This window comes from Platichthys flesus, chromosome 21 (genome assembly GCF_949316205.1).
Source record: "Platichthys flesus chromosome 21, fPlaFle2.1, whole genome shotgun sequence".
Lineage (NCBI taxonomy): Eukaryota > Metazoa > Chordata > Actinopteri > Pleuronectiformes > Pleuronectidae > Platichthys > Platichthys flesus.
The window spans coordinates 8074572-8090538 of record NC_084965.1 but is presented as its reverse complement, the minus strand read 5'-3'; the positions used below and the strand labels follow the sequence as shown (position 1 = coordinate 8090538).

Genomic DNA, 15967 nt, shown 5'->3' with positions numbered 1-15967 from the left:
AGTGAGCAGTTCATGTATGTGTGGAACTGAGATGTTGTGATGAAGCATCCTCAGTCCTTGAGATTGTACTGTACATGCATGCGTGTGTGTGTGTGTGTGTGTGTGTGTGTGTTTGTGTGTGCCGTATCAATCGGAGGAATGTTCTTAATTACCATGGCCATCTTTCCAGTCCGGGAGAGGAAGCTGTAACAGGAGAAGGGTGCCGAGAGGTATGCCAGCGTCCGGCCACGAGCCACCTCTCCTGTCATCCATGCTATGCCAGCCATGGCATCCGGTGTGCGGCCAGCGGAGGACAAAGCTGCAGGCTCACACGGTGAACCGCACAAGCTCAGGCCTCCCATTCTCTCACCAGTGTTTGTGTGGACATACAAAACCCCACTCCTCTGACATCCGTCCAAATCCAACCGCGCAAATATGAAGAGGGGAAGATGGAGAGTGAGGAATTCAGGACAACGCGAGTGTTTACAACCGCAAATGCCGGAGAGTAATCTTCACAGTATTGTTTGCACAGGCCTGTGTTCACCCACTGTATGTGAATGCACTCCGAGAGATTCATTGGCATACTTTCTTTGTATGCAGCTTCTTCTCTCCGTCCTCTGCACATCTCAAACCCTGCGGATCTTATTTCCATGTATAAAACAGAAACGAGTCTGGAAGGTTTCTGCTTCTTCTCTCCCATCTTCTCTGCTCATACTTTATTCATACATCTTCATGTGACACTGGTGATGGGATTAGCAGCACTCGGACTGTATAGGTAATTTTATTCATGTTCCCATATTGGATTTCTGGTGCATACGTTTCCTGACTTGTGATGCATGCATTTTGCAATACAATTATAACGGCCTGCTTTTATCAGTACATTGTGTGATGCTATAATCACTGCTGATTTGTTGCACGTCCGTGTTCACTATGATTATTTTATCTGCTTGTGATTAATTGATTTATTCGTTTTTCCATGTTGTTCTTTTATCTTGTCAAGTGAAGCACTGTAGGCTGTATTGATAAGAATGATATTATTATTACTACTACTAATAGTAATAATAATAATGATAATAATGATAATAAGAAAATGTATTTCACTGACCCAAGGACACCTTACAATATATCATTAAATAAACACATCAGTAATTTATGTAAAACCAATTGTTAAAATCAGAGACAGAAGCATTTTTTTCAGACCTGACTTATGGAGGAAGATGTGTTCAAAATGACACAAACATTTTCAGTGAGTTCAGGTGAATAATTCTGTTTAATTTGTGTGTCTGTCGCATTATCATCACACGCACTTTCTCGTGGTGAATTCTCAGGAGGATCTCCAGCTGTGTTCTCACATGGACACTGTGTAGTATTTTTCCTTGGGGACTGGCCAGAGAATGTCCCAAGAAAGTCCTGAGGAGCTCAGTCTGTGATTTGCATTCAGATCGATAGATAGATAGAAACTTGATCGATCTAGAGGGAAAATCAGGAATACAGCCCCTCTGGAGAGTGTCCGCAGGATCTCCAGATTTCAGTTCATATCCAAAAGCAGTTAAATGAGGTTGAGTTGATTTGTTCAACTGTCTTTCTGTAATCTGTAAAAAATATAAGGCAACAAGACATTAAATCAAAACTCTCTGGTATTGGCCCACATCCTGGTTAATGAAGCATTATGCTCCAGCAGCTCATTCATTCTTTTCAGCCAATCACAGCCTGACACACTCACCTCGAGCCAATCAGCTGTAAGCTGACAAATCCTAGTTCAGTACTATGAGTTTCCCGCCCTCTTCCCTGCACTACTAAAGTGCTTGATACTCAAATTATCTCCCTTCAAAGCAACCAATCAGGGACCTTCATGAGACGTCCCAACTTCGTGCTCTGTCCCTCGTCACCACCACCAGGGTCAAGCCCAGGGGATCTCTCCTTTGATTCAAAGCACCTAATTCATATATTACTCTGAGAATGAGGTACATTTTAGTTCATGTTTGTCTCAGAGTGTGGGGACTCAAGGGAACAAACCAAAAAGTCACTGAGCGACTGAGGTCGGGCCTGAGTTTCAAAACAATGATTTTACTAATGAAAAAAACAAAAACCAAAAGATATTCCCATCATCAGTGAAGTGCTGTCAACCAAAATGTGTCTGCCCCCTTTATTCATACACCACACACAGGTGAGCTGGTGTTTAAGGTAACTTTGAGTTAACTATGAGTTCTCAAATAAAAAAAAAACGGTCTGTGTTATTTAAAATCCTTTGTGGTCCATGTGTTGCTACTCACTAGATCTGACACTTTCAATTGAAGAAGTGTTTTTTTCTTGAAAAAAGGCTTAAAGGCACTTGATCGGTTTCCTTCCTCTTCCGGGAGGAATAAGGGAACAGTTTAGGGTTGAAATATGCAAACTCTCTCACAAATGAGACTTGATGCTGTTTGTTGAAAACATCAACATCCCTTTCTTTTCAATGAGGAAGTACAATGTTAAAATCCAGCTACACTTCAGGCTTCCGCAGAACCAGCACCACAAATAACCATGAGGCAAATAAGGAGAGCTTCTTATCATCAGTCCATGACAGGAACATTCAGTTGGTTTTAAAGCAGAGCTGTTACTGCAACAGAAACCTCCTGTGTGTGTGCAGCTATCTCACATCTGCTCTTACATTTCCTCCACAAACTAATGATTCACTCAAAAGGTTACGAACATGTATATATAAACTTGAAATAGATTACTTATTAGATCAAATTTATAATAGCTGATCAGATGTAGAACACTGACTGAGACACAGTCAGTGTGCTGAGGTTCATATGTGCTGTAAACATTTAGTGGAAAATTGAAAATAACAGTCACAGAGAGATGCACTCACTGGTTTGTTGTCTCCACCAAAAAGATTGTTATCAGTTTGTTTGTGAACAAAATTAAACAAAAATCGACTGGACTTTTTAATTTCACGAATTTTCACTGGTCAAAGAAATCTTGATCTGGATCAGGGCGGATCCAAGATATGTTATACCCACTTCTTTAACATTGTGAGGTAGGGCGTTTACAGCCTTTCAATTGATTTATCGTACAAGAAAATTGAGGGATCTTGATGAAAAAAACAATCCAGGCATGTTTAGGAGACTGATATTTATGAGTTAGGGCAATTAGATCCCCCCAAAAATGAGGATCTAGTGATTTGTATTGGGCCTTGGCAGCAGAGGCTCTATTGAGGGGCATCAGAACTGCCTATTGACATCCGACACGATGGGATAAGATGAGATACGATAGGATAACACATGATGAAATATGATATCAAACAATATGATGCAATAAGAAACGATGTGACATGATGATACATTACATTGCGATGCAATTTGATACGATACGATGAGATAATACAAGATATATAATATTCTAATAAGATAGTCCTGTATTACTCCCTCTGTAGGGGAATAGACCGTGTTACAGCAGCAGAGAGGGAATGGGGAAATATACACTCAGTACAAGCTCAGGAACTTTACTAAAGTAGAAATATGTACAATGTAAACTAAATGTATACAGTTTAACAGTAAGTATATAAAATTTAAATTGCACGATGATTAATCCCTTGAAAACCAGAGTGGAATAATGTCAGAAACATGCTCCGTCACTAATTGATCATTATTATTGATTGGTGTTATCACTACAGTTTATGCAGGTGGGATGTCTGTAATCTGCATAAAGAGAAAATAGGATTTTCAATAAGAGCTGATTAATAAAAAAAGAAAAAAATGTATGCAGTCAAAAGTGTTCAGACGGTGACAGCGGCACACGTGCAGCCTGTGGGTGGCAGGCGGAAGAGGTGAGGAGCAGGGCGAGGGGGAGGGAAGAGAGCGACAGAGCGAGAGAGAGAGAGGGAGGGAGAGAGAGAGAGGAAGAGAGCAGGGTGCGCTCCATCCACAGCCTCACTACACCGGAGTGTCATCCACAGTGCGGCCGCCTGCCTCTGCTCCTCCACCGGCTTCTCGCAGCGAGCGGAACGGGCATGGACTCGGTGTGAAGACGCGCCGTCGAGCTGTCACCCCGCGCAAAAAAAGGACAAACAAGAATACCCCTCGCTTTACGCACACAGGACCTCAGAATAATGATGGAGTACTGGAAGCAATGCGCGCTGTGGCTGATCAACTGCAAGGTGCTCCCCGCCAACCACCGGGTGACGTGGGAGTCCGCTCAGGTGTTCGACCTGGCGCAGACGCTGCGGGATGGAGTCCTGCTGTGCCATCTGCTCAACAACCTGAGGGCGCAGGTCATCAACCTGAAGGAGATCAACCTCCGGCCGCAGATGTCACAGGTGAGAGCAAAGAGACGGGCACACAGACGGAGAACAAAACCTCGCTTCGAAACTACAACCCCGATGCAGTGCGGAACCAGACCTCGTTGGGATTATTCAAGTTTACAGTATATCTTGCTTTCCTGCAAACCCGCATTTATGCTACAAAACCAGTGAATGTCAGTATGAACGTTACTATCCATATTTGAATTTCGGGATGATAATAGCCACTAATTAGTGATTTGTTTGAAGAAGTTTCAACTTTTTAAAATCTTGGATCCGCCGCTCGTTGCAGCTCCCACCCTGTATTCCTAAAGCGCACAAACCACACAAATAAGCTGTCAACAAATGATAATCCTTGACATTTTAGTCACTCAAGTCCAAGTTTGTGTACGGAATACATGCCGAAGAAGCGCAGTGCTCCTTACCTCTACGTACAGGTCTTTATACTGTACTATCTCTTACGTTTTTACCATAGTGATCAAGTAAACCCAAAACTGCGAAATAATTAAAGGGAATTTGGAAGACACCCAACTGGACCTGCTTGTGCTGCGTAAAGTTACGCAATGAATGGTATGAGTCTAACACATATTCTTTAAGTTTACTTTCTCAAAACAGCAAACTTGGAGTAACTGTTACTGTTGGGCAACACTGGACCGTCATGTACACAGGTCTCCTCAGTCTGCCCCCTATAGGTGATGAAGATACAGTGGCTGAAGGCTTACTGCCAATAATAACAGTTTGTTATGGTCTCCCTGAGCAGAGAAGTGGATTCATCTCACAGGATTAATAACATGTATAAGTAGTAGCACATTTTTATTACATTGCCTTTTTTTATTGGGGTGAAAACATATAAGGTGGAAGGATGGATTGGTGGATGGATGGATGGATAGATGGATGGATAGATGGGAGGGCTGTGACCACATGGCTCCTGTTTGTCAGTGACCATCTGCTTCAGTAAGAGGACAGCCGGAGCCACGGCCAGATTAATATTCACCTTCATAACAGTGAATCTGCCTCGGTGACAACACAGTGAGGTAGACGTTCACCCACTGAGCCTGCAGACCTGCAGGAAAATTAATAACACACACACACACACACACACACTGCAGTAATATAATGTAACGGATGCCCTAAACCTTTCATCTGATCCAAAACAGGTGATTAAGGCTTCAATATCTGTCCCATGTTGTACTGGATGGGGGTTGGGGGAGAGGGCCTTGTTTCCTGGAAAAATAACACAACACTCCAAACTCAATGTCACAGTTGTGCGGTCAATATGATGAGCTGCCACCGCTGTCTAACAGTGGAGGTGGACAGTTGGAAAAGAAAAGCAGAGAGGGTTTTAATGTCATCAGGAGGAGTGGAAATCCACCGTCTGAGGATCTGCTTACCCGGAGACCTCGGAGAAAACCAGATTGGGGCTGTAAGAGGAGCTGATCAGTCCATTTACAATCAGAAGTTGCGCTAGGACCAATAGGATTACTAACAGAGAGGCATCAATAGTTCAGTGTTTGCTGTCAGCCAGTTGACATAATGACACAATGTGTAGAATGGTGCTCAGTGGCCGGCCTGGGTTATTTATAGGCGCAGTTTGTTTTATGCATGGCTGGGTGGACTTACTCACTCTGAGCCAGTGATGAAACTCCATTCAGAGGCAAATTAGCAGAAGGTTTATGCACTAAACCATGTATTTACAAAGTGCACGTGAGGATATGCTGTACTCAGGGACTACTTTAATACTCAGGGACTTGTCACTACAGTGTTTTTTTGGACTGCATTTCCCATGGTCCACCTGTGAAAACTTGTTTCATCCATGTCCGCACTCACACATCCGAAAACGCGACAATTCACGTACACTGGACATGTGTGTACTGGTGTACACAGGAAATTTTGGTTGTAAAATGCAGACTTGAACCACACACTGCACCACAGCTGTTAGTGAAGACTAAGAAGTTGTGATCTACGCTGGTAGCTAAGGCTAATGCCGGTTGTTTTCTGTGAGAGTCATGTGACGGGAGCCGTGTGGCTGGAGACCACCTCCCTCGACTTGCACATCCCTGGATGCAAGGACACCCCCCCTCCCGGCAACTTTCCTCCCCCCCCAAAGTTACATTTACATAACTGAGGGTGGAGTTGCTTCCCCTCCTGCATAATTCATGAGGACCGTGGCAGCTACTTTATCATTGGCCGGTGTTAACACATGGGACTCCACTGTGGCCTCACCCATGGGACCCATGAGACGGAGAGACAAAGGCAGTGAAAGTACGGGGGGGCTACAAAGAGCCTGCCTGGTCCCCAGCAGACACATCTCTGAGGACTTAAAGGGCCCTGAAGGGTTGGTGCACTGTGCTGCGGTTAGGGCTGCGTAATTAAAGCACATTGCATCAGAAGCTCTGAGGGGTCCACATGTGTGATGTTGGCTGCATCTCATTCTGCTGCAGTAATTGTGTGTATAAGGTGATTTGTATGAAGCTCAGGGAACAAAGAGCTAGCCGACGACAGGATGCAGGTTGAAAGAGCAGTGATATTAGAAGGCGGAGCTGGGATGAGTCTATTTACTAATGGAATTTGTTGATTTGTGTTGTAGTGTCCTTTCCGGTGACAGATGAGGAAATATGGAAGTGCACAAATCGCAGCCCGTGCTGTTTACTCTGTGCATGTCCGCAAGAAATTGTGAAGTTTACGAGGCAAGGGAGACAAAGAGCTCAGAGATCCAGCGAAGATCAGCGTAAAGCAACATGTTCACCCTCTTTGATCGTGGCTTTACAGGCCTGTAATGAAACAATTACACAGTCTAGACAAAGCTCGACCACAGCAACTGCTGCTTTCTGTCTCTACCGGAGGAAAAACGCCACATAATCAGTGGCTGTTCTTCTCCGGTTCTGTGCAAAAATCGGTGGCTCTGCATCAAGAGGCACAGTGAGCGCTCACTCTCTCCATCCTTCTCCTCCTTGGAACATGTGGGTCGATGTTGCGGTGAATTCTACTTTGCGTTGAAGGGACTGCACTTTTAGGGTGTGCTAAAATAAACCAAGAGTGATGCGTCTATTTGAAACGCCATACAGCTGCTTGTGTTGTGTGTGCTTGTGTTTTTTTTTTTTTTATATATATTGATTCAAATACAAACCTTGAGAAGAAAGAGAAAACAGACTCACAATGAGGACAGCGGCTGCAAGTCTTTCGCACACTGCGGCCTCAGCATGCACAGGAAATCAGGAAATGGAATAGAGGAAGGAAGTGAAACTAAACATGCGCTTGATCAAGCTCAGACCAAAGCACTGAGATGTCAGACGCAATGAAGAGAAGAAGACGCCTCTCTCTTCACTCTGCGCCTCCTGGAGTCGGCTTCAAAGACTCAGAGGCCCGTTCCTCATTTTCGGAAAGTGAAAGTCAGAGCGTGATTAACGAGCGTCGACGGAGCACGTCTGCACAGAGAAGAGCTGGGAAACGTTACACCGACACACAGATGCCCATGAAGGCTATTGACGCACATAAGAATATGTGTATTACTGCTGATTGGTATATTATGCTAGAACATAAACACACACATGACAGATCGTTTTTTATTTTTTACCAGCGCAGCTCTCCTCCCCCCTATGACAGGGGTTAAGTAGCCAAGGCAACTCACAGACCAACTGCACGTGTTGTGAATCATCTCACGTGAGGCCAATCGAATCCGAGAGAGAGAAGTGAGTCGGAGGAAAGTTTGAAAATTGAAGCTTTTAAGTTGTGTTGATTTTTTTTTTTTTAAATGAGTTAAAAAGGAACAAGAGGAAAAGAGGAAGCTTCATTTGCACATTTTAATAAAAAAGAAAAGCTTCTGAGAAAAGAATCCATTCAGTTCAATGTAAAAACTGACATCATTATATCAATATTCCTAATATAGTACCGCTTTATAGTTTCTTTGATTTGTCAGTTGTCGACTACACACAGACAATGATACATCTAATGTTCTTATGTGAGCAGACCTCAGATTACTAATCGAGCTCCTCTGGTCTAGAGTAAATTTGAATCCATGCAGATGAGAAGCTGTCATCACATGAGAAGGCGGGCGCATCATAAGCTGTCATATAACTTTCACTTCTAAGTTGATTCTTCACTGATCATAACACAGGTCAGACTCAGGTTGAACTCAACGCTGACCCGAACATGACTTCAGGCGAGCTCGACGAACGTGTTACATTTGTACGTAAAGCAAACTCAGAGAAAACCAGTTTTTACATGGCGCATATGTATATTTCATCAAGCAGAGACTTTTAGGTCCCGTGGTGTCAAGCGGCGAAGAGAGAAGCAGCGCTCACACATTGAAGTCTCGGAGCAGCGGGCTTCAAAGGCTCCGCTCGACGCTCGCAGAGACAAAAAAAGTTAGAGCGAGACAGCGTGGGAGAAAGAGAACGACGGAGAGCTAGAAAATCCAATCCAGATTCTTTTCTCTCATATGGACTCAGGCTACAGATAGGGATTGCGAGTGAAAACTTAAGAATTAGTGTAATTAGGCATGAAGTCAAACGTGGGATTGTCACTGGAACTGAACTCTAATGTACTTGATAATGAACCAGAGGGGAGTTGTAAGAATGGAGCACTGGATGGAAAAACTACAGATCAAACAAACTTTTCACCACTACAATTTATTTTCCATTGTATGTGTTCGTTAAGGCCACTAACCATTGCTTTACTCGTTAGTCTGTGTTTTTTGTATAGTTAAGTAAAACAAATTTTATAGTTAAATAAAACAAATTTGATACATCCTCAAACTCTCTCAATTCCATTTTCAATACTGTCAAAATGTCGCAGGGCAGATCTACAATCAGAATAAGGAGCGTTTCAGTAAAAGTACTAATACACTCTGTAGTAATACCATGTTTCCTACAAGTTAATGTAAATGCAACCCTGCTTGCAGTCAGTTTTAAATGTGAAGGACTCAATTTTGCAGTTATAGGACAGTTATACTTGTATATCATAAGATTAGTACTAGTCATGCATCAGCACATTGTTGAGGTGACACTCATAACAGTTTGCGTAGAACTGTAACTATCGATTGTTTTCAATATGGATTCATGTGGTGATTATTTCATCTGCTGATTAACAAAAGTGACACCATGACAATGCTTATACAATAGTACATCATTATCCGTTTTCTCTACCTTTTTACTTGCACATCCATTCCTTGGATTCATTAATAAGTCCTAAAATATGTATTAATTAAAAAAAAAGGTTTCCATGAACATTAGTGCTCAACATAACAGGAGCGTTCTACTCATTGTCCTTTTATTGAAAGTGGTTTAGAGTAAGATTTCAAAGTATTGTAACAAAGTCTAAGATTTTGGCATCTTGACAACCCAAATTTGAAGTATTCTTTATTGGGGAGGTGATAAACCAGCAGACTGACACGTACCAGAACACAGTCTGTGGTAGTTCTCTGTAAAGCCTTAATATCCGATGGATGTGACCTTAATGCCAGAGGATGAAGCTCTTCTGCTTCTCAATAGTCGTTTATATTATGATAATATTGGTGCATGATTTTGCCGTTGGTTCCTTTTTTTTTTATCATCAGTTCTGTCATGTAGAATTTGTAGCCTTCTGTCTTGTTTCTATGGGAACAATGAGGCGCAAAGAATCATGGGTCACATTTGATCAGTCACTGTAACACCATCATCTATATTCTGTGCATACCGATACTACACAGTTTGCATACTAACACTGCGCATACTTCACATGCTACAAATGGCATGCGACTAGTATGTGGAGTGTTTTGGCCGCAGCCCGTGAGGCTCGTGGTGACCTCCCCTGGGCTCCTGTCGCCTGGCTGCCCTCGCTGATTCACTGTGAGGAGAGCATCGCACCTGTCCGAGTGCAAACGCCACATCACAGCGGACAGGCCACGTTGCCGGAGAAATTTTTCACAACAAGGTTGTGTTGCACCTCACTCACGCGAGTGCACGCCGTGCGCGCCGTGCGCTGACCTTTCATTCCGTCACCAAGGTAACAGGCCTGATCCGAAGCCCACCGTTAGAGACCTCTGCTCCAGTGTACTGTGAGGTAAAAGTAATGCAAATTGCAGATTTTATTAGACGTTATTCAGTGGTGGGAGAATGTACCTGCAGTCGATGTTTATTGTGTTACTCAGTTCCCCATGTCGGGGGTGTGGGGCTCAGTTAATCACTGCTGAGTGCTCTGGAAGCTCGGAGAAAGTCAATACTGTCTATTGTCTTTACTCTCAAACCGTCATCATTGAAAGTGACATTTTCGTATCCACAATGGAGGAGATCTCACAGCAAAACAGTACAACTTTGAAAGCTTTGTTATTATTTCCGTGATTTGTTATATTATATAACTCCTCCTACGATAACAGTTACAATAACATATGATAGACCCCTTTCATTCGATGCAGATGCCAGTGCTTTGCTTCTGTGGAAGAATGAGAGCAGTCAAGAATCCTATGTTTATCCAGATGATACAACCATAGTGGCAGCCAGCAGAAAAGTGTGTGTGTCGTTGTGTGTGTGCGGGTGTGTCTGTGTGCGGGTGTGTGTGCATCTGTGCATGTTTGCAACTGTCAGATTCACTGTAGTGGAAACCGAGCACTGTGGTTAAGCCCTACAGAGAAGTGTAAGACTGCCTAAATAAACATCCATGCTTCTGTGTACGTGTCATACATGCATTTTTGTGCATGTGCAAGGGATTCGGTATGGAGATGGATAACGCTGCGGTTTTTTGACTCCATATCTTATCCTGTTATGTATAAGGTGTCTTGTTTGGGTGGAGGTGAGTGGTGGTCGCCATTTGTTGGATATGGGAACATCCTTATTTGTGCAATGGAGACACTAAGAAACCAGTAAGGGCTATTTGTTGGCTTGTAAAGCATGGTGTCAGCTGTCAGTATTATTATAAAGAAATATAGAAATGTACTGATCTGATACTAGTCAAAGACGTTATGTAATTTAAAAGCTTTCTGCTATTCACCCTGTATGGAAGTGATGATTTATACCATTGTTGTCTGAACTGGTTCGAGTTAAACCCTTTTAAAAACCATCTCAATTAGAGGTTGACTGTAATAGAACTTCATTGAAATTCGGACTTAAAAAGCACATAGATAAATTAATAGATAAATCTAGAACCACATAAAAAGTGATCCCTTTAAATAACCATGTGTAGTTCCCTTCGAGTGTGAAACATTTCAAATTGCTATCATTGTAGCTACAGCTCTGGCTAATGAACATACACTCCCTAAAAATCCCTCGTTGTTTGACCGTCAACTCTCAAAACAGAATCAGAACCATTTATTGATGACCAGTCAACCGAGTGGCTGGAAATCTTTGAGAAAGGCTCATCTCATTTACATACAGCCCGTATCAGAGGCCCTTCTGATGCTGGGATCTGGAAAATCCAAGTGCTAATAAAGTGTCAGCTTTCAGGGAACCACATTAGTCAAACACACACACACACACACACACACACACACACACACACACAGACACACACACACACGCACACGCGCACACTAACATCCGAGAGTCAGGACAGCAGTTGACCATCGTCGTTCATGCAGCAGAGAGAAGCCTTATTCACAGTTTTTTAAACACAGTCTTCCAGGAGGAGGAGGAGGAGGAGGAGGAGGAGGTGGAGGAGGAGGAGGAGGAGGTGACTGCTCAACATTCACGCCTCAGTGTTTGTGCATTCATACGTTCATGCGTATGAGATGCATGTGTCACTCAATTTATGTGATATTCCATTCCTCCGGGGCTTCCTCCGTACATACCACCCCTTTACCCCTCACACACAAAGTGCCGCCACGGCCGAGAAGATTCACATCTCACACTCTCACACTAATTCAATTCTGTTGTCTAGTGGGGGGTGGGGGTGGGGGACCTATATCTGGAGGTCATTGGGGTTAAAACCAGGATTTAATAGAAAATTGCCGCAGAGACACTCATTGGTGATGTGGGGGAGGTACAGAGTTTTCCCTCGTGGCCTCGTGCCTGCTCAGGTGGGGTCGGGTATCAGGGGGCCTGTTTTCTGTCATCTCTGCTCCCTTCATTTTAAATGTCCCTACAGCTTATCTCATTAACCTTTATACCATAACTGTACATACGTAAATACATGTTAATGCAGTCAGACGACCTTGAGAACACGCAGAAGCAACAGGCTGCGTCTGTCCTCGGGAGCAGATGGCTGTGATGCACTTTTGTAGTTTGACAACGCAAAGGGGAAGATGCAGAGATTTCGCGCTTCTCTTATTGTTGTTTTTCAGAGGTCAGTTTTCAGAACTGAGCCTGAGGTTGAGCAACATGTAATACAGAACTGCTGTCTCATTTCTCTTATTGGAAATGGAAAACTTCTGAGCTGTATATAAGCCTGCTAACCATCTTTTTTGGCTGGTTGTGTTGCAGGAGCAGAGAGTAGCTGATCCTTCTGTAATATACATTTCTGGTCATTTGAACACTGGACAACAAGCTGCTGCACACATGGAGCAACATCATTAGTGGGGAGATGTGTTTTCTTCACCTGACAGCCAATTATTTCCTCTCTTTAGCTTTAGTTTTGGTCACCACCACCTCTTGAGGAAAACATCAGGCTCTTGAGATGCTAAATGCTTACCTATGTTCACCAGTTTCTCCTCTGCAGTTCGCTGCTGAGTAGGTTATGTGAAAAGAGGTTGATGAGAACTTAGCATGAACCATAAACAATCTGACTGGAAAATCGAAACAACGAAAAGTAGCTGAAACACGCTCCGTAGATCCGAGAGGAACGGTAGAGTCAGGTGAAAGAGAGGCGGTGGACTAGTGGCAGAAAATCAAAAATCCAAGAGGATTCTCCCTACCCTGTCTAGTGCCCCTGAGCAAGGCACCTTACTCCCCCAACATTTGCTCTCTGCGCGCCGTACACGGTTGCTCACCGCTCTCTGTGTGTCCTGCACCTGATGGGTCAAAAGCAGAGGTTAAATTTCCCTACATTGCATGAGTGTGCCTGTGCATGTCTGTGCATGTGTTTGGGACAAATAAATGTATCTTAATCTGCATCTTAATCTGATCATTTTGTGTGGGTTTGTCATTTTGAGTGACAAACGCATTACATGTTGTTTTATGTCACTTCATATTCACGCAGCTTTAGCCAGTAACAGCTGTTTGCTTGTTAATATGTTACATTTATGCAAAAGTGTGTGGAAGGATCAGCTGGAGCAGCACCTGGAAACACAGAAGTCCATTTCGGGAAATGTGATGAGAGGGGCGATAAAGAGGTTGTCACCGTGCAGCTAACAGGGATTATTCAGAGTCATGAAAGTGACCGGAAAAAGTGACTGGAAACACAATCAGTCTTTTACGTCACTGCTTTCCAGGCTGGTGCACCAAGTGTGTGGGTTATCACACCTTAAACCAGAAAGCGGAGGGGACAATAAAATCTGATACTGCAGTATGAAGAGCTGCTGAACGCTGCGTTATACGGACAGTATTTCATTAATATAAGAATGCTGTCTGTCCACGGGCCTCCGGTTTTGTCATTGTCAGCAGAACTTCGCCTACGCCCTCCTCCCATTTCCTGGTGCTGCAGCTGACAAGTGCTCCAACATGACATGGAAGTGACCCAATCTCTTAGACATGGATATGTCATCCACTGGATATGACTGGGCCCGCGCACATCGATGTAACCCATCAGGGGTTAAATCTAATGTCTAATGTCTTTGTCTCATTTTACGTCTGCATGGTTTCCTCTCAATAATTTCCCTCTGCGCCCTCCCAGACTGGCTCTGAGCGAGGACGAGAGAGAGAGAGAGACAGCTTTTAAACACCAAATTAGATTCTTTGCACAGGCCTTGATTCCCCGCTGCAAGAGAATCATCTACTTGATTGCCATTAATCGATGCTCGGAGAGGTTTAAGCCGCGAAACTCTGGCTGTGTTTCATTGCGCAGATCTATGAGAGAGCAAGAACAGGATTTCATTAAGCGCCACAATACACACAGGGCCCATAAAGGGCTGCAGCTTGTTGCTATGGAGCTGAGACTTGGATATTTGACACGCACTGTGGATACAGAGCACGACCCGGCTCATATCAGCAAGATGGCTTCTCTTACAGGAATACTTCTGTGCTTTATATTCCAGATAGTTGCTCTTATGGGGATTACTTCTGCGTTCCCTCGTAATGATTTTGCATTATCTTGAAATACATTTGCTATACCTCACAATACATATTGTACATGAGATGATATAGCACGACCTGGCAATGCTTTCCTTCGCTTCTATTTCTTCTGAGACTTATTTAGTAGCATAAGTAGAGAGACGTTCTTTTTCTGAACTCGTTCAAGCACAAGAGGAAGCTAACCGAGCCCGACCTCAACCCAACAGCTATTCTGCTTTTTGTGTTCGAGCACGACCTGAGCCACGTGCAGAGTCGTCTGTGTTACCACGTCTCTGACACACATTGCTTGTTCTCCTTCATTACTGACATATGCATTAAAATAAAAAAAAAATACAGCCGAGCTAACTGACCACACAATTATCATTTCAAATTTTCGGGAAGCAGGCCTGGCCCATGGAGATATAATAACTATTGACTCTGTCTGAACTTGTACAGCACCTCAGAGAATACTTACATTGATCAGGATATCAAGAGAGCTCGGCAGCTCGATGAAATTGTTGGCAGCGGCCATCACACTATTTTACGACTTAATTCTTACGTTTTGGAAGGAGGAGCCTTTCATCTCAAGTGATATCTCGCCATCTCTTACCGGTCTTGTCGTAAATGGCTTTGCAGCAGTAAACGATGTCTGGATTTGGGACGTGCTCCACTGGCGCTGGTTGTCTCCTCATATTCACAGACATGATGCTTTTTAAGTGGCAGAACAGGCTGCTTGTGTTTTCACCTTTAGTTCTAACGACACAGTGTCAAAACGTACATAATGGTGTGGATTCCCAACCTGAGCCCATTTGGGACCTAGACCGGATTCTGACTAAAAACATCAAATTATATTCAAGGTTTAGGTTGGGATCTGTAAACCATTAAAATAAATGAGAAAGCAGATATATTTAATGTTGACTGGTTGACTGTAATACAGCGCTCACACACACACACACACACACACACACATATACAGCGACTAACTTTGTGAGCACCAGAGAGTCAATCCCAAATAAGGGGGAGAAGCTGACAGTGGAGCAGTTAGTGGAGACTGCCTCATGCATCCTCATGCTGCTCTGGTTGATACGCGTCTCCCTCCACTGTCTTGAGCCCGGTGCAGCAGAGACAGTGTCTTTCAAACATGCTCTGTGAGGCTGCTTCCCTCAGATAATACGCCGAGGTCCTGTGGGACTCTCCAGAGACTCCAGGCAGACAGGATGTGCTCGCGTGATAAAAGAAAGTGATGTGTACACAAGTGTAAACACGGAATATTGTTCACTCGTTGCTCACTCGCCACTTATCTGGAGCTGTCTGGCTGCGGGCTGCTCTCATTCTCGTCAGGGCCTCTGTTAAGCCTTATTCAGCTGGAGCGTTTGATGCATGGACAAATTTGATCTCGCTCTGGACCGTAAGGGTGGAGGCGTGTCGGCAATAACAAAATGAGTTTGGCTGCTTTGTCTCTTCTGCTCCAACTCTTTGCTTTTCAAGACAGTTCTGACCGAATCATTTTGTCACACGAGGCCGAACATGACCTCAATCCGACTTCCACCTGCTACTGATATGGAAGCGGGGCTCTTTTTGAGGAACAGGA

At 43.8% G+C, this 15967-nt stretch overlaps 1 protein-coding gene across 1 annotated transcript in view; it reads left to right on the top strand.

Moving 5' to 3' along the window:
* Nucleotides 1–3916: 3916 nt before the first annotated feature.
* LOC133932731 (guanine nucleotide exchange factor VAV3) overlaps nt 3917–15967 on the top strand; it is an 87331-nt gene continuing 75280 nt past the window's right edge. Inside the window, exon 1 of the mRNA XM_062379542.1 lies at nt 3917–4279. Within this exon, the coding sequence (XP_062235526.1) occupies nt 4073–4279 (207 nt within the window). The 5' untranslated portion in view covers nt 3917–4072. The remainder of the gene's footprint in view (nt 4280–15967) is intronic.